At 40.5% G+C, this 19,827-nt stretch overlaps 3 protein-coding genes across 7 annotated transcripts in view; all 3 read left to right on the forward strand.

The window, feature by feature from the left end:
• LOC308327665 (uncharacterized protein) overlaps nt 1-19,827 on the forward strand; it is a gene marked incomplete at its 3' end in the record, with an annotated part of 82,439 nt that overhangs the window by 25,702 nt on the left and 36,910 nt on the right. The window lies entirely within an intron of this gene.
• LOC308327318 (uncharacterized protein) lies at nt 455-5,890 on the forward strand. Of its 4 annotated transcripts, XM_080780648.1 has the most exons (6): nt 455-601; nt 2,209-2,299; nt 2,461-2,621; nt 2,703-2,787; nt 3,089-3,379; nt 4,434-5,890. In XM_080780648.1, exons 2-6 carry the CDS (start codon nt 2,230-2,232, stop codon nt 5,147-5,149), a joined length of 1,323 nt encoding a protein of 440 aa, XP_080636774.1. In that variant the 5' UTR covers nt 455-601; nt 2,209-2,229; the 3' UTR covers nt 5,150-5,890. The 4 variants fall into 4 exon arrangements, with proteins under 4 accessions (XP_080636774.1, XP_080636772.1, XP_080636773.1 ...); XM_080780646.1 differs by having other exon boundaries at nt 2,461-2,787; XM_080780647.1 differs by having other exon boundaries at nt 2,461-2,787; nt 4,437-5,890.
• LOC308327314 (uncharacterized protein) lies at nt 6,450-19,329 on the forward strand. Of its 2 annotated transcripts, none has more exons than XM_080780637.1 (5): nt 6,450-6,558; nt 9,214-9,316; nt 9,484-9,756; nt 10,048-10,341; nt 18,186-19,329. In XM_080780637.1, exons 2-5 carry the CDS (start codon nt 9,247-9,249, stop codon nt 19,223-19,225), a joined length of 1,677 nt encoding a protein of 558 aa, XP_080636763.1. In that variant the 5' UTR covers nt 6,450-6,558; nt 9,214-9,246; the 3' UTR covers nt 19,226-19,329. The 2 variants fall into 2 exon arrangements, with proteins under 2 accessions (XP_080636763.1, XP_080636764.1); XM_080780638.1 differs by having other exon boundaries at nt 18,189-19,329.

Genomic DNA, 19,827 nt, shown 5'->3' on the forward strand with positions numbered 1-19,827 from the left:
TAATGCTTTATGGTGTCGTCCACAGTTAACAGTTTTTCTTTCCTATTGAGTTGTACTTGAAATGTACTGCAATTCTGCAAACTGTTAATAAATCAAATCAATCAATATAAAAGCATAGTCATGATATATTTACATTAATTTGGAAATGATATGCTTTAAGGTGAATACTGAATATATCTGAGGTCAGTTCCCCAGTCTTTTGTAAATGGAAAATGTATAGGTACCTCACACAGATTAGAAAGCATCCAATCAGGAAGGAGAAGTGAACAGGACTTCTTAACGGGAAGTTTGCAAGTCAAATTGAAAGTGAGGACAGTAGGACACAAACGAACCAGCAGACAGAGTTGCAATTTCAATATAAAATTGAAGCTGTTTACTGTATATAAACTATGTACAGTACCCGAGAACAACAGTGGGGGGCAGCAATACACCAAAAACGGGCATCTATTATTCTAGACAAATCGACGACTCTGAGACGAACTCGTAGTAGCTCATCATAATAGCACGTCAACTGCTGGATTCTTTTCAAACAAGAACTTCACAGGCATAGCCACAAAGCATAATCCATTCCAATACGTCCGTAAAAGTTCAATATTGGTGAGTTTGTGTCGTTCTATATCTATACAGTCGGAGTTGGGAATTTAAAGTGATGTGCTCAAGGGAGGCAGATAGCATTGTAGCATCCAAGTTGCTTGCGGCTAAACTATTTCATGCTGTGTTATCATTTACGATAAACGATAAAATTGTGGCTCATTTTAGATGGAACATAGCCTAAATATAATTGCATATTGCTCATAGCTATAGCTTTCTTAATGTTAGCAAAACCTCCCCCCACGTTCTTGATAGTCACTATTTATCCATGTGCTTAATCTCAATATAAGTAACAGATAAGTAAGCGATTCAAACATGGCTTGTAAATGAGCAGGATTTGTACTCTGTCCACTGCAATGTTGATGTAATTGTCAAGTCGAACTTGGAGCTCCATGTCGTCATTCACCAGACATTGAATCCTTACCAACTAAACATTTGTCATGCTATAGTGTCAGGCCTACAATGACCACTTATAGCCTGGTACTGTATGTCAAATGCAAATACCCACCTTTCTGATTTGCCTAAGATACAGTCTCAAACTTAGGCTACTTTCTGATGTTATTGTAAATGACAAAGGTTTTCTTTTTATGAACTGCACGTAAAGTACATTGCCACATCACGATTGTAGCCTATACACTATTCATGGGATGGGTAAAATTGTTATGTGCAAGATTACATATTTTACAAGAACAACAAAGAACATTGACATTAATTAAATAATGTATGAAGTCTGGTTTCCTAAAGCAGCTATAGAAACAATTTTAGTTTTTGTATTGTCTTATTATTATGATTGCTGTTTTATTTAGCCATATAATTTTGAGATTATTCTAATCTAGAGTATTAGTTAATTAGGTTATTGTCTTGGGGCATGGCTCTCAGGCTAACTGTTTATGGGCAGGTAGGAGTTGGGGGGGAATTATGCACCTATGGAGATAACATATACTTTGGCCAGCACCATGAATGCCACACTGAAGCGGTTTGATTTGTAAAATGCACTTTAATGAATAAGTTAATTGCATCAGTGGATTGGAATTGTTTGAAAGCTGATAAGAGCTTATACCTCCTTCCGCATTGATCTTCAGGTTCAGGTTTATTTGTCATATGTATAGAGTATAAATACAATGACAATTATTTTTGCTCAGAACACTTTCAGTCTTATATACACAGGACAAAAGAAAACGAAAACAAACATCTATAGTGCAAAGAAAAACACAAAGTGCAAAGTGAACTGCAATACAGTTCAAGGTCAACTGTCTGGGGGAAGAAACTGTTACTGAGACGGTGGTACGAGATTTGATGCTCTGGTAGCGTTTTTTTGGAAGGGATTGGTTGGAACAGGGTATTTGCGGGATGGCTGGTGTCTTTAATGATGTTGTGGAGGCTGGGTAGTGCTGTGCCGATGATTTTAGCTGCTGTTTTAACGGTCCTCTGCAACCTAGTGCATTCCTGAGCAGTGTATCTTGTATCTTAAAACATTTTAATCATGTTAGATTAATTGAAAACACCTGTCCTTTGTTCTGGTGAATGATAATGTCCTAAAGTGAAATAAATAATAATAATGATACAAAATATATATAATTTGGAATGTTCATTGTTTCATTCCAGACTGTGTGCGAGGAGTCCAGACAGCAGGTGCAGATGAACTCTCCAGACCCAGCCAGACCCGTTTCAGTGAAACAGGAGGAACCTGAAGACCAGACAGACCTCAGTATGTTTCTTTCTGTCTTTCTTACTGTAATTTATCATAATGGTATACCAAATACCATGTTTAAACTAACTCTTGTTTTTTGTACAATATTAATAATAATACCATATTATAGAACAATGGAACCACCTCTTAAAGTCCTTATTCAATTGCTTCATTTTCAGACCAGTATGTGGAGTCCAGACTGCAGGTGAAGATGAACTCTCCAGACTCAGCCAGGGACGTTTCTATTAAACAGGAGGAACCTGAAGATGTTTCTATTAAACAGGAGGAACCTGAAGACATTTCTGTTAAAAAGGGACCTGAAGACATTTATATTAAACAGGTACCTGAAGACATTTATATTAAACAGGACCCTGAAGACACTTCTATTAAACATGAACCTGAAGACATTTCTTTTAAACAGGAGGAACCTGAAGACATTTCTATTAAACAGGAGGAACCTGAAGACATTTCTATTAAACATGAACCTGAAGACCACCCACAACTCAGTAAGTTGCATGTGCTCTCTCATTATTTTCCTTTTGTCTGTTCTGTTCTGCTCATTTTCAGTTTACAATAACCAAGACGATACCATTGTGACAATGATAATATGCTGATGTGTATAGCCATTAATAAAAAAAGAAACTCAAAATGCATGCTTAACATTGTTCGTATTACCAAAACCACATATCTTTTGCACAAATCTTACTATAAATGCACCACGTCTCTGTTCAATTTGCACATGTAAAAAATAATTACATTTTTTAGGAATCCAGTATTCACTATTATGATATTTGTTTCTGCTCCTAGACATCCTGCAGGTGGTTGTTTGTAAAGAGGAGGTTCCCGCTAAACAGGAGAGGAGCCCCAGTCCGCTCCAGGAGGAACCAGAGAGTCCACACATTAAAGATGAACACATAAAAATAATAACAATAATAAAAATAATAAAAAAAAATGGGTCAATGTTACTAGCAGTGAAACCTGAAGACGACGATGATGATGACGAAGACATCTCTGCACACTGCTCTGAAGTTGAAGTTGAACTTGAATCTGACACTGAAGTCACTGAGGACAGTGATGATTGGGAGGAGACCAGTGGAGGTCAGTGTTAAACTCAGGGACAGCAATGGCGTGCACAGATAGACACTAGGGGTGCCCTTGCCCTCTGGACAGAAATGTGCCCTTTTTGTACAGGATGTGGACCATGGTGACATTGATCAATTCTTGATTTAAAAAAAAGCTTCTAATATATTTATGCCCCAAAATCTATAAATCTCACACTATTAAGGCAACCGGCCGGTTCCACGCACTGCACAAGGTGCCCTTTTTTCTCTCCACATGAGCACCTCTAAATGTCTGTGCACGCCACTGAGGGACATGGAATACTGGGAGTTTGCATAACCAATTCTGGGCGGGAACCCATATTGGTATCTTACCCCCTCAGGCCGGGAACCCATATTTGGGTTCTGTACAGTATGTACAGTATTCAAAAATGTAATATTTTTGATGCTGCTATATAAATATTTGAAGTTTTTCAGAAACCTTAGGTCAGGATTTAGAGGCGTTTTTAGAATCGGCCTTAGGCTTAAATGTGATAAGGACTAAATTGGGATTCAATGCATTTTGTTTAAAACGGGCCACTCCGGCAAACTATGAAAAATATGAGCGGTCCATCATGTGACTAGAGATAATGTGTACTGATTTGCATGATGTTTGGAAAACAATCTGTACAATTTAGGCATTTGGCAGACGCTCTTCATCCAGAGCGACTTACAGTAAGCAAGAACAAAACATGGTAATTACATCAAAATAGTCATCATGAATCATACGTAATCTAAGAACCTAACAGTGGAATATCTATATAATGAAGCTATACGTATGCTATGTCTACATAAAATGCTATCTAAGTTACTTAAGTTTAGCCTTTGCATATGCCTGTAAGGTCGCTGAGGCTAGGGCAAGTGCTACGGGCTAAGATGGAGTCTGAAGAGGTTGGTTTTCAGACGACAGCGGTAGATTGGGAGTAATATTACAAAATGGGTTTGCAAAGATCTGCCTCCTGGTGGCATTATAACAAGACAATTTGAAAAACTCTCTCTCTCGCCCCCCTCTCTATCTCTCTCTCTCTCTCTCTCTCTCTCTCTCTCTCTCTCAGAAGTTCGGTCCCAGTCTTCCCAGAGTAAATTCTTCTCCTGTTCCGAGTGTTCATACTCCTTCACATCTCAGGTCTTCCTCCATAAACACATCGGGAGGAGACACATTGACCTCTACTTCCAAATGCTGAGGAATGGACAGATCACATCAGCAGCCTGTCAGCATATCACCAACCTTGTAGCCAGCCAGAAGAAGCAAGGAGACATTGACCATCCAAGACCTTCTTTGAAAAGACGCCAGTATGTTGGAAAACGTTTCCATTGTAAACAGTGTGACAAGAGTTTCAGTAACATGGGTAACCTGAAGACACACGATAAGCGTGTCCATGCTGGAGAAAAACCTTTCTATTGTAAACCTTGTGACCAGAGTTTCGGTAACATGGGTAACCTGAAGACACACGATAAGCGTGTCCATGCTGGAGAAAAACCTTTCACATGTTTCACCTGTAACAAGTCATTCTATGAGTTAAAGTGTCTCAACTATCACAAGCGTAGCAGCCACACACTGGAGAAAAACCTTCATTGCAAAATTTGCAACAAGAGTTACAACGTTTTGGCTTGCTTGAAAACCCACGAGCTTCTCCACATTGGAGAAAGTCCAAGACCATACCACTGCAAACTGTGTAATCAGTCATTCTTTAGGTTAAATAGTCTAAACACACACGAGCGTATCCACACACTGGAGCAAACCCTTACTATTGTAAAGAGTATAAAATGAGTTAGTGAATTAGTTATAACACCAGCATATTTACACCAAGGGGAAGAAACATGATCCACTGTAGAATAGCTGCGGTTAGGAACCACAGCTCAGAGAAAATATAAGAGACCACTGGAGACTAAACATAAATATATATTTTTATTAATTTTCTATCAATTACAACCCCCATGACACCATGGAGATTTATTTTGTGTTATATAATGTTTTAATTTGACCTGGTGGCTGGTCAGTAATTGAGTCTCCGCTTGTCATCAAAAGATTGGCTCAGGAATGCAAACCACTCCTTTAAAAGTCTCTGTTTCTCTCTTGTGTTTTATTTTACTCTACTAATCCCATAATGTTTAGTTCTAAAACTCTATGATACTGTGGTCAACCACAATGGGTTGATTGAATACTTTATGAACAGTTTTCAGAAAGTCTTTCTGCTAAGAGAATATTAACCCAAGAAAGCCTATGGCTGTTTTTCCATTGGGGTCCTAAATACTCATTTCATCAAAGCAGGTCAATAACAAATATAGAATATAGGTCCACCCGTGGCTGACTGCCGTGGAGGAGAGCGTTTCCGGGAATCTGTCCATCGCGGCAGTCAGCCGCGGAGGTGGAGGGGAGCTTCTTTTCCATCCACCAGCTGTCTAAAAACTCTGAAATGACAAAACACAGCTTCTTCTGTCCGCGGCTGTCGCCTCAAGTCTGCCCATGCTGAGAGGGAGTTCAACAGACTATGTGCAACCCAGATTCGGCACAAACAAGGGACTAAATACATTTTGTTCCTATGTCACCAAAATGTGGAAGATGTGTGAAGATGGATGGATGGGCCCTACTGTAAATAAGTGTAATGCTTTATGGTGTCGTCCACAGTTAACTTCTTTTTTTATATTGAGCTGTAATTCTGCAAACTGTTAATAAATATATCAATCAATATAAAAGCATAGTCTGAATTTACATTAATTTGGAAATGATATGCTTAAAGCCAAGGTGAATATCGGAGGTCTCTGTATCCCCAGTTTTTTGTAAATGGAAAAGGTATACCTTACACGTCAGAATAGAAAGCATCCACAATCAGGAGGGAGAAGAAGGTCTTAACAGGAAGTTTGCAAGTAAAATTGAAAGTGAGGACAGTAGGACACAAACGAACCAGACAGAATTGCAATTTCAATATTATAAAATTGAAGCTGTTTACTGTATATAAACTATGTACAGTACCCGAGAGCAACAGTGGGAGGCAGTAATACACCAAAAACTGGCATCTATTATTCTAGACAAACCGTGAAACGCCTCCGTCTTAACCGAGGACTCTGAGACGAACTCGATCGTATAGTAGCTCATCATAATAGCACGTCAACTGCTGGATTCTTTTCAAACAAGGACTTCACAGGCATAGCCACGTCCGTAAAAGTGAAATATTGTTGGTGAGTTTATTTGTGAGTTCATGTCTTTCTATATCTATACAGTCGGAATTGGGAATTTACTAGTGATTGGGCTCAAGGGAGGCAGATAGCATTGTAGCATCCAAGTTGCTTGCGGCTAAACTATAATTCATGCTGTTATCATTTACGATAAACATGTTTCATCAATGTGTCTTTGGCTCGTCATTTTAGATGGAACATAAATATAATTGCATATTGCTCTGTAGCTTACTTAATGTTAGCAAAACCTCCCCCACGTTCTTGATAGTCACTATTTATCCATGTGATTAATAATCTCAATATAAGTAACAGTGGATCAGAGCTAAGTAACAGATAACAATATAGGCTAAGTAACAGATAAGTAAGAGATGCAAACATGGCTTGTAAATGAGCAGGATTTGTACTCTGTCCAGTGTCCACTGCAATGTTGTTGTGATAGTCAAGTCGAACTTGGAGCTCCATGTCGTCATTCACCAGACATTGAATCCTTACCAAATAAACATTTGTCATGCTATAGTGTCAGGCCTAGAATGACCACTTATCCTGGTACTGTATGTCAAATGCAAACCCATCTTTCTGATTAGCCTAATATTTAGACTCCATACAGTCTCAAACTTAGGCTACTTTCTGATGTTATTGTAAATGACAAAGGTTTTCATTTTTTTTTAATGACACGTAAAGTACATTGCCACATCACGATTGTAGCTATACACTATTAATGGGATGGGTAAAAATGTTATGTGCAAGATTACAACAACATTGACATTAATTAAATAATGCATAAAGTCTGGTTTCCTAAAGCAGCTATAGAAGCCACTTTAGTTTTTGTATTGTCTTATTATTATGATTGCTGTTTTATTTAGCCATATCATTTTGAGATTATTCTAATCTAGAGTATTAGGTTATTGTCTTGGGGCATGACTCTCAGGCTAACTGTTTATGGGCAGGTGAGTGGGGGGGAATTATGCACCTGAGATAACATACTTTGGCCAGCACCATGAATGCCACACTGAAGCGGTTTGATTTGTAAAATGCACTTTAATGAATAAGTAAATATGCAAACAAAAAAATAAGTCAACAATGATTTCTTTAACCGGGGTGCATCAGTGGATTGGAATTGTTTGGAAGCTGATAGAGCCATATCCATATCCTAAACAAAAAAGAAAAGAAGTGCTTTGTGGGTCCTTTATGTAAAAAAAACTGCAGGCAGGTGCTCTTTGGAGAGCGTTTCAATAATACAGCACATGAGTTCTTTAAAGTTCTATACCTTTGAGTAGGCTATAGATCAATGTGGAAGGAGGTAAGAAGGTGGCAGACTTTAAAGAGAGGATCCAAGGCAGGGTTTTTTCTAACCCCCTTTTTTAATAATGAAATTAAGTATTTTTCTACCTCAACTGCACAGAGCTGCATTGGATCTTCTTTAAAGTTCGCCACTTTCTTATACCTCCTTCCACATTGATCTTCAGGTTCAGGTTTATTTGTCATATGTATAGATACAGAGTATAAATACAATGACAATTATTTTGCTCAGAGCACTCTGTCTTATATACACAGGACCAAAAAAAAGTACAATACAGTTCAAGGTCAACTGTTCAGCAGCCTGACTGCCTGGGGGAAGAAACTGTTACTGAGACGGGTGGTACGAGATTTGATGGTCTGGTAGCGTTTTTTCTTTTTGGAAGGGAGTGGTTGGAACAGGGTAATTGTGGGATGGCTGGTGTCTTTAATGATGTTGTGGAGGCTGGGTAGTGCTGTGCCAATGATTTTAGCTGCTGTTTTAACGGTCCTCTGCAACCTGTTGCAGTCCTGAGTGGTCGTGTTACCGTACCACACTGTGGTCACTGTGGTCAGCCAGTTAAGACACTTTCAATTATACAACTGTAAAAGTTAACTAGTCCCTTTGTACTTAGGCCAAATTGTTTAAGGCGCCTCAGAAAGTACAGTCGCTGCTGCGCCTTCTTGAGGATGTACTCGGTGTTAAGTGACCATGTGAATGTGTCTGTGATGTGTATACCCAGGAATTTAAAGTTATCAACTATATCGACAGATGACCCCTTGATGGAAATGGGGGTGTTGAAAAAGGGTAAAAGTGGCGAGTCTTCTTGTTACCCTTTGGACTTCCTAAAGTCTACAATGATTTCTTTGGTCTTATTGGTGTTAAGTGAGAGGTTGTTGTCGCACCATAGAGTTAGATATTCTATCTCCCTCCTATCTCGTCACTGTCGGTTATTAATCCGATCACTGTGGTATCATCCGCAAATTTTATTATATGGTTATTCCCACATCTGGCGACACAGTCGAATGTAAACAAACTGTACAGCAGAGGACTGAGGCAGCAGCCTTGGGGCGCGCCGGTTCTGGTGAGAATTGTGGATGAGCATCTCTCTTCTATCCATACACACTCGGGCCTGCCTGTCAGAAAATCAAATAGCCAGTTACAGAAAGTTATTTTAACAGACACGCCCCCTTCCCATACAAACTCATTGCATCTTAAAACATTTTAATCATGTTAGATTATTTGAATTCACCTGTCCTTTGTTCTGGTGACTGATAATGTCCTTCTAAAGTGTGGGGAAACTACATGTTTATTTGGGGGAAATAAATAATAATAATGATACAAAATATATATAATTTTGAATGTTCATTGTTTCATTCCAGACTGTGTGCGAGGAGTCCAGACAGCAGGTGCAGATGAACTCTCCAGACCCAGCCAGACCTGTTTCAGTGAAACAGAAGGAACCTGAAGACCAGACAGACCTCAGTATGTTTCTTTCTGTCTTTCTTACTGTAATATATATATCATAATGGTATATACCAAATATCATAATGTTTAAACTAAGTTTTGTTTGTTTGTACAATAATAATAATACCATATATAGAACAATGGAACAACCTCTTAAAGTCCTTATTCAATTGCTTCATTTTCAGACCAGTATGTGGAGTCCAGACTGCAGGTGAAGATGAACTCTCCAGACTCAGCCAGGGATGTTTCTATTAAACAGGAGGAACCTGAAGATGTTTCTATTAAACAGGAGGAACCTGAAGACATTTCTATTAAACAGGAACCTGAAGACACTTCTATTAAACATGAACCTGAAGACATTTCTATTAAACAGGAGGAACCTGAAGACATTTCTATTAAACAGGAGGAACCTGAAGACATTTATATTAAACATGAACCTGAAGACCACCCACAACTCAGTAAGTTGCATGTGCTCTCATTATTTTCCTTTTTCTGTTCTGTTCTGCTCATTTTCAGTTTATAATAACCAAGATGATACCATTGTGACAATGATGTGTATAGCCATTAATAAAAAAAGAAACTCAAAATGCATGCTTAACATTGTTCGTATAATCGTATTACCAAAACCACATATCTTTTGCACAAATCTTACTATAAATGCACCACGTGTAAATTTGCACATGTAAAAAAATAATTTAATTTTTTAGGAATCCAGTATTCACTATTATGATATTTGTTTCTGCTCCTAGACATCCTGCAGGTGGTTGTTTGTAAAGAGGAGGTTCCCGCTAAACAGGAGAGGAGCCCCAGTCCACTCCAGGAGGAACTAGGACGTCCACACATTAAAGATGAAAGCAAGGAGCTACTTCAAAGACCAGAGGAGCCCAATGGGTCAATGTTAATAGCAGTGAAACCTGAAGACGACGATGATGATGATGATGATGATGAAGACATCTCTGCACACTGCTCTGAAGTTGAAGTTGAACTTGAATCTGACACTGAAGTCACTGAGGACAGTGATGATTGGGAGGAGACCAGTGGAGGTCAGTGTTAAACTCAGGGACAGCAGTGGCGTGCACAGATAGACACTCTAGGGGTGCCCTTGCCCTCTGAACAGAAATGTGCCCTTTTTGTACAGGATGTGGACCATGGTGACATTGATCAATTCTTGATTTAAAAAAAAGCTTCTAATATATTTATGCCCCAAAATCTATAAATCTCACACTATTAAGGCAACCGGCCGGTTCCACGCACTGCACAAGGTGCCCTTTTTTTCTCCACATGAGCACCTCTAAATGTCTGTGCACGCCACTGAGGGACATGGAATACTGGGAGTTTGCATAACCCATTCTGGGCGGGAACCCATATTGGTATCTTACCCCCTCAGGCCGGGAACCCATATTTGGGTTCTGTACAGTATGTACAGTATTCAAAAATGTATTTTTTTTGATGCTGCTATATAAATATTTGAAGTTTTTCAGAAACCTTAGGTCAGGATTTAGAGGCGTTTTTAGAATCGGCCTTAGGCCTAAATGTGATAAGGACTAAATTGGGATTCAATGCATTTTGTTTAAAACGGGCCACTCCGGCAAACTATGAAAAATATGAGCGGTCCATCATGTGACTAGAGATAATGTGTACTGATTTGCATGATGTTTGGAAAACGATCTGTACAATTTAGGCATTTGGCAGACGCTCTTCATCCAGAGCGACTTACAGTAAGCAAGAACAAAACATGGTAATTACATCAAAATAGTCATCATGAATCATACGTAATCTAAGAACCTAACAGTGTGTTGTAGCGACTACTTCTTCCCATCAATTCAAATAGAAGTATTGCTATGAGGCTGAGCTGTCGGCAGGAACTGTGTGACGCGTTTCAATCAAATCCAGAAAAGTTCTTATTATAGTTAAGTTGATTTATTGACAAATAAACAAGGTCCAAAAAGAATGTACTGAAGATGTTGATAAATGAAAACGTAGGTATACTTAAAGATTAAACGACTAAACGGTCAACAGAAAATATTGAGCCTAGAGCTCACCCCCATTCTCTCACTGAATCCCACTGCCCAGACACACAGCTGACATAAGTAAAGTGATTAGCAGACACACAGCAGGAGCTCATCAATCAAGTAAGGGCTGTGGCACATCGAAAACCCAAGCATGGGAAAAAATAAACAAATGGAACAAACAACAAACAAAATGTATATTTTGGCTCCTACAATACCGGCCCCTAATTATTAAATAACAAATAATAATTACACAATCATGAATGGCAATCAAATCGAAGTCTTCTTTCTCCTTTCTTCAAGATGTGTGTATAGTTCATAGTGAGTGTAGTGAATCAGTGTAGTGTAGTGTGCAAGGGGCAAAAAAGGGGCAAAAGTCAGCGGCAAAGGGGAAAAGGTGAATCCAAAGTCAATTTTCTTCCGCCTCCTGTAGCAGGCAGATTTTGGTGATGGGTCTGTTCAGAAAGCCAGTCTTGGTCTTAATTCGAACTTGACGTACGAGTCCTCTTCTGTCCAGAATGGTCTCTACAATCTTTCCAGTTAGCCAGGAGTTTCGAGGCGCTGTGTCATCCACTATGATCACGAGGTCCCCTGGTGCAAAGTTGCGTCTGATGTTAGACCATTTTTGTCTCTCCTGTAACTGTGGAAGATATTCTTTGACCCATCTTTTCCAAAATAAATCTGACATATATTGAACTTGCCTCCACCTGCGGCGAGCATATATGTCATTCTTCTGAAACTGTCCTGGTGGCATGGAAGGTGCAGTTTTCAGAAGCAAAAGGTGGTTCGGGGTAAGTGCTTCAAGGTCATTTAGATCTGTAGAAGCCTTGGTGATCGGTCGGCTGTTGAGGATAGCTTCAACTTCACACAGAATGGTGTGCAGACTTTCCTCATCAAGATTTTGCACATTAAGTGTAGAATTGAGCACTTTTCTCACTGATCTGATCAGTCTTTCCCACACACCTCCATGGTGTGAGCCAGCAGGGGGATTGAAGATCCAATTGATTCCTTTTTGGAGCATCACATTGTGAATGTGGGCTTGATTCCAGCCTTGAATCGCCTCCTTCAACTCACGCTGTGCTCCCACAAAATTAGTCCCATTGTCACTTCTTAATTCTTTCACTTGACCTCGTCTTGCTGTAAAACGACGAAGTGCATTTATGAAAGAGTCTGTCTCAAGTGATGATGCCACTTCAATATGAATCGCTCTTACAGCCAAACATGTAAATATGACACCATAGCGTTTCACAATACTCCTTCCACGTTTCACTCCAAAGGGTCCAAAATAATCGACTCCCACATATGTGAATGGAGGTTCATCAGGAGAGATTCTGTCAATAGGCAGGTCTGCCATTTGCTGTTGTCCTGGAGTAGCATTGATGCGGCGGCAAACAACACATTTTGACATGATTCTCCTGATTGCAACAGTGGCACCAGGAATCCAATATTTCTGGCGTAGTCTGGATAACATGTGGTTGCGACCACCATGTCCCACCTGTTTGTGAATATGTCTAAGAATCAGATTTGAGATATGAAGCTCTTTGGCCAGTATGACAGGATGTTTCATTTCTTCTGGCATTGCTGCTCTGTCAAGTCTCCCTCCAACTCTTAACACTTCGTTATCCAAAACGGGATTGAGTTTATGAATGTGACTTGACCTCTTAACATTCATTCCTTTTTTCAGATTTGAGATTTCATCTGCAAATCTCTTCTTCTGGCAGAAGCAGATTAAGGTCATCTCAGCAGTAGCCAGTTCTTCAATAGTGAGACCTTGCCATTTCTGGTTTTCATGTTTTCTGGTCTCCTTCTGTGCAGATCGCAGTTCTCTTTGTGGGATGTCATCTTTGTGCAGCTGAGTGGCTTGTTTTCTTTTTCTGATACGGCTGAGAAGCAGTCCTTTAAATCTGAGCATCCATGCTGCAGCCTTCTTCAAACGAGCCCAGGATGAGAAGTGATGAATGAAGCATGTTGTTGCATCCACTTCTTCAGATGTTATCTGAGCAGCATTTACAGTCATGCTCCTTACTTCAGTGTCCTTGGATGAGATTTCTTCCAACCTGTCAGGATTCTGAGGCCACTCTTCCTGGGGATGAAGAAGAAACTGAGGACCGGACACCCATGTGGTTTTCTTCAGAAAGGATTTAACTGTCAAGCCTCTCGATGCCATGTCTGCTGGGTTGTTAACAGAGTTAACATATCTCCACTGGTGTGCATGTGAGACTTTGACGATTGCAGCAACTCTATTTGCCACAAAGGTTCGAAATCTTGCGGTCTTGTTGTTGATGTACTTGAGCACAGATGTGCTGTCGGTCCAAAATACAGAGTCTGCCAGTTCCATCTGCAGCTCTTTTCTCATTAGTGTGTCCATTTTGCTTGCCATGGTAGCAGCAGTCAGTTCCATTCTAGGGATAGTAGCTGGTTTTAAAGCGTTGTCTGGTACCTTCTCAGCGTAACCTTTAGATATCATATCAGACATGAACTTGGTGTATTCAGAATGAAAAGAAGAATCTTTCTTGAACCTTTTCTTCAAGTTCAGTGTGCGTTGTTCAGCCACACTTCTGTTGTCAGGCATGAATATCTCCTTTTGCTTTAAAGGCAATGCAATGCAATAATGCCCATTGACAAGCTTAGCAGAGGCTGAGACTGAATTCAAGAACTGCTGGTCTTCTCTTGAGTGTTCTTGGTCGTCTCTGCTGCACTCTGGAAAGTCTGTCTTGAATTGTTGTTCCCATAGTTGATCAAGTTTCACAACTGATATCCGGTTGGCACTTATAACTGACTGGTCTTGCGCATAGTCAGTCTTTCCATCTAATGGCCCATTAACTGTCCAACCAAGCATGGTTTTTACAGCGTACGGTCCATCTCCCACACTCCGGATGACATCAATAGGTTCCAGTGCCTTGGGAACATCTGAGCCAATCAGCAGCTCCACCTCAGAGTCAAGTTCAGGTAGGTGAATATTCCTCAAATGAGGCCACTGATCGATGTCATTTTGCTGTGGTATGTTTCTTTTGTTCACAGGCATAGTCCTCTGCGTATACATGCCTGGAAGAATACAAAATTCATTGCTGTTCAGTCCAGCCACTTCTAGGCCTGAAACGATTTGTGTTTCAATAACCTTCTTTTGTCCCATAGTTCTCAACAATATGTTGGATTTCCTTCCATGAAGGTTTAGTTTAGCCATGAGCCTCTCTGTGCAAAACGATGCCGTGCTACCTGGGTCGAGGAATGCATATGTATGTACTGTCGTGTTCCCCTTCCTGGCCTTTACCTGAACCGGCACGATTGCAAGTTTGCATTTATCTTCACCGGCCCCAGTTAGACCACCTGTCAGCACGGAAGCTATGGCTTTTTCTTTAGTCTCCTTCATTTCAACTGGGTCTTTGTTCCATTCCTTCGTTCTTTGGTAGATATGCAGCATTTTGGGGTGCCTTAAGCCGCAAATGCTGCAATTGAGTCTCTTTCTACATGTAGCACTGACATGTCCTTTACACAAACATCCAAAACAAATTCCGTTTTCTTTTAGAAATGTGAATTTCTCATTATGTGCCCTCTTCTCAAGCTCTGGGCACAGTTCTAGAGCATGTTCACTCTGGCAGAATAAACATCTCTTCGTCACAAAACGACCTTCCTTTTCCTTCTCTTTTGCAGCTGTCACTGTGGTTGCAAAATTACTTCCCTTTGTTTTGTGAAGGGGTTGTGACCTGGACCTTCTTGTGTCTTTGCTTTCTGGAGTGTCTTTGATATCGCCAAAAATGGGATCGGTTATAATCCTGATTTGTTTCTCGAGAAAAATGACAATGTCTTTGAAACTTGCTCTTCTGCCGTGGTTCTCCTGGAAATCACATACCACGGATCGCCATTTATCTCTCAAACGGTAAGGCAGCTTCTTTATAATGGTCAACAAATTAGATGGCATATCCAGCTCGTGCATGTAGTCTACGTCCTCCATTGCATTAGAACATCCTCGTAGGAAGAGAGTATACGCTTGCAGAGCTTTAGTGTCATCGGCTTTGATTGACAGCCATGAAAGAGCCTTCTCTACATAGGCTGTAGAGATCTTATGCTCATTGCCGAAGTGCTCTTTTAGTAGAGATTTTGCCTTTCTGTAACCTCTGTCTGACACCATATGTAGACAACTCCTCACAAGATCCCTGGGCTGTCCCTGGGTGTATTGTTCCAGATAGTAGAGACAATCTGTCGGATTTGGGTTTTTGGTTTCAATGCTGTGTTCAAAGGATTTTATGAATGTGTGATATTGAAGTGGGTCACCATCAAAAACGTGAATCTCCTTTTTCGGCATAGATGACAGACATTGATGTTGAATGAGTAAAGCTGTGAGTTCATTTTGCTTCTCCATGACAGAATATATATTATTGTCCTGTTCAACTGTACCTCTGGTGCCCATTTGGCTTTCCACGGGTGCTGCTGCTGTGCGAGATCGTACAGTCTGATTCACAGTGCCCGCTGGCGCCGATTGCCCAACAGCTCTCTCTGTAGTTGTAGTTGCTGCCAGTGAGTGGAGCGGAGCCACAGCGCCACCTGTTGTTATAGGTGCTGGTGCCTGCCTGCCAACAGTGGGTTGTGAGGGCACATGAACTTGACCTTGAGTGCGTTGTAAATGTGTTGTGTAAACAGCAGCCTGCTTTGCCTTCTCAAAATAAGACATCATTCCATCTGTCACATAAGATTGAATAGTAACACCAGATCGCTTTGAGCCTAGAACCTTCATTCTTGCCGCATTAGCAGCCATGTTCGTTTCCAGCTCAAGCCTTTCCTTTTGTCTTCGCAGGTTCTCCATTTGCTCCTCCTTTTGTCTTCCCAGGTGCTCCATTTGCTCCTCTAGGGCATGTCTATTCTGGATCCCTTTTTGATGAACAATGAGACCAGCCATATCTGCCTCAGCTTTCAAACGTGCGGATTCTGTACTTGAAGCTTTAGAACCCCTTGTTTTCTTGGTTATGTTTGACACACTGTCACCTGGTTGGATTGTTTCCTGTAAGTCAGCTGACTCTGTTGCCTGTTGTGACTGAGTTACATGTTGTGATTGTGTGTGCCTTTGAATATTAGTGGGTAGCAATTTGTCCTGCTGCCCATCAGTCATTTCCACAGTTTCCAGTTCCACCTCCTGTCCAACAGGTATTTCAATATGTTGTGCAAGTCCAACATTAATTTCCACATGAACAGATTCAGTAACTGGCTCAACTTCAGTTACTGATTGTGCAGGAATTGATTCATTCACAATAATCATTTCATGAATTGGCATTTCGTTAATTGGCATTTCATTAATTGGCATTTCAATCATATCAAACCACAGTTTTACATCATCCCTGAAATCTGAATGGTGCTTTATGACACGTGAAAACCACAAATTTTGATTTTCCACCTCCTCCTGTGGAATCAAGACAATGACTGAATTATGTGCTGCTTTTGCATTTTCATACATTTCATTCAGTTTCTCCATTGTGCTTTGCACATCCCTTACATTTGCATCATTTTTCATAAGCCCTCTTATTTCTGTTGTGAGCTCTTGCGTTTGTTTCACAGCATTTTTCATAAGCCCTTTTATTTCCTTTGTGAGCTCTTGCATTTGTTTCACATAAGATTTACGGTCTTTCTGCTCCTTTTCAATTTTATTTGACAGCGCTTTAGCCGTGAGTTTGACCGTCCTCCTCCGTGACTCCTCCTCCTCCATTTGAGCCTCCAGATCCATTTCGTTTGTGTCTGTACTTGTAACGTTTGTGTCACTCATTTTGACATTTCCATCCAATATACCAGAAAGAATTCACGGCGAGCAACCCCAGTGAAACGAGCAGCCGTAACCCCAGTCAATTGCGTCAATGCAGCGCAGCGCGCACACAACACCAGCCAACGATCAATAGTCCCCAATGGACCAGCGGCAGCACTTCTTCCAACTGTGTTCAATTCAACCAAATACACAGAAGGAATTGGCGTGCTAATACAATTGTATCTCACCGCTAATGGCTGTGATGCGCTGCTGCGTGTTCAAACATTTTCACCGCTGCGGCGGTTCATCTCGCTCCAATCCGAGATACTTAGGCGCCGCTCAAAGTACAACTGTTGCTGCGATGTCCTCCATGTTCCAATGTTTCCTTCCAGATCGTATTTTCTGTTGACAATGTTGTAGCGACTACTTCTTCCCATCAATTCAAATAGAAGTATTGCTATGAGGCTGAGCTGTCGGCAGGAACTGTGTGACGCGTTTCAATCAAATCCAGAAAAGTTCTTATTATAGTTAAGTTGATTTATTGACAAATAAACAAGGTCCAAAAAGAATGTACTGAAGATGTTGATAAATGAAAACGTAGGTATACTTAAAGATTAAACGACTAAACGGTCAACAGAAAATATTGAGCCTAGAGCTCACCCCCATTCTCTCACTGAATCCCACTGCCCAGACACACAGCTGACATAAGTAAAGTGATTAGCAGACACACAGCAGGAGCTCATCAATCAAGTAAGGGCTGTGGCACATCGAAAACCCAAGCATGGGAAAAAATAAACAAATGGAACAAACAACAAACAAAATGTATATTTTGGCTCCTACACAGTGGAATATCTATATAATGAAGCTATACGTATACTATGTCTACATAAAATGCTATCTAAGTTACTTAAGTTTAGCCTTTGCATATGCCTGTAAGGTCGCTGAGGCTAGGGCAAGTGCTACGGGCTAAGATGGAGTCTGAAGAGGTTGGTTTTCAGACGACAGCGGTAGATTGGGAGTAATATTACAAAATGGGTTTGCAAAGATCTGCCTCCTGGTGGCATTATAACAAGACAATTTGAAAAACTCTCTCTCTCGCCCCCCTCTCTATCTCTCTCTCTCTCTCTCTCTCTCTCTCTCTCTCTCTCAGAAGTTCGGTCCCAGTCTTCCCAGAGTAAATTCTTCTCCTGTTCCGAGTGTTCATACTCCTTCACATCTCAGGTCTTCCTCCATAAACACATCAGGAGGAGACACAATGACCTCTACTTCCAAATGCTGAGGAATGGACAGATCACATCAGCAGCCTGTCCGCAAATCACCAACCTTGTAGCCAGCCAGAAGAAGCAAGGAGACATTGACCATCCAAGATCTTCTTTGAAAAGACGCCAGTATGTTCACTCTGGTGGAAAACGTTTCCATTGTAAACAGTGTGACAAGAGTTTCAGTGAGTCAAGTAGTCTGAAGACTCACCAGCGTATCCACACTGGAGAAAAACATTTCTATTGTAAACCTTGTGACAAGAGTTTCAGTAAGATGGGTAACCTGAAGACACACGAGAAGCGTGTCCATGCTGGAGAAAAACCTTTCACCTGTAGACATTGTAACAAGAGTTTCAGTCAGCCAGGTGACGTGAAGAAACACCAGCGTGTCCACACTGGAGAAAAACCTTTTCAATGTAAACATTGTGACAAGTGTTTCAGTGAGTCAGGTTCACTGTGGAGACACGAGCGTATCCACACTGGAGAAAAACCGTTCCAATGCAAACATTGTGACAAGAGTTTCAGTCAGCCAGGTGACATGAAGAAACACCAGCGTATCCACACCGGAGAAAAACCTTTCCAATGTAAACATTGTGACAAGTGTTTTACTGCGTCATCTTCCCTGAAGACCCACCAGCTTGCCCACACTGGAGAAAGACCTTTCCCCTGTAAACATTGTGACAAAGGTTTCACAGTTAGAAGTGCTCTGAAGTCACACCTTCGTGTCCACTCAGGAAAAAAATCTTTCCACTGCAAATACTGTAACAACAGTTACAGTTCGCCAGGTTCTCTGAAAAGACACCATTATATCCACACTGGAGAAAAACCATTCCACTGCAAAGGGTGTGACAAGACTTTCAATAACTCGGGTAACTTTACAAGACACCAGTGCATTCACACCAAGGGCAAACAATGTTCCTCTATGAATTAGCTCACAAATTAAACTGCTGTATGTTTTTGACGATTTAATAGCAGGTTTGCTATATCAAGGACAACTTCCTCAACCTATCTTCATTTAATTGGTCCTCACTAATGCTATTCTCATCATATGGTACCTAAAGTTAAATACATAAAAATATATATAACACATGTTAACGCTCTATTGTATAACCTATACATGTGCATGTGTGCATAGGGAATAATTATGGTATACCACATGAAAGAACCTGGACTACAGCACTGCAATTTTGTGTACTCTGTGTGTGTCTCAGAAGAGGGCTCTGGAAACTTCAAGATGGAGTGCCGGGGTTTTTTTCCACCCTAAAAGATGATCATCAGGAGGTATTATTATTTATATGAGGTATTATATAAACTGGACAACACTCCGTGGTTGCTGAAACCAATAACTTAGTTTAGTAATAAAACGTTTTTGGTTTTATTACATCGTCTAAACTAAGTTCTTGGTTATGTCCAAAACGTTGACTTCGTTTTAAATTAAATTAAATTATATTTATTTACCGTCACTTCAGCAGGATTGCAAATAAACAGTCAGCATAATACGACAGTCAACAAACTGTTCGCCTCTTCACCTCA

This window comes from Protomyctophum bolini, assembly GCF_963924005.1.
Source record: "Protomyctophum bolini genome assembly, chromosome: 13".
Classification (NCBI taxonomy): domain Eukaryota; kingdom Metazoa; phylum Chordata; class Actinopteri; order Myctophiformes; family Myctophidae; genus Protomyctophum; species Protomyctophum bolini.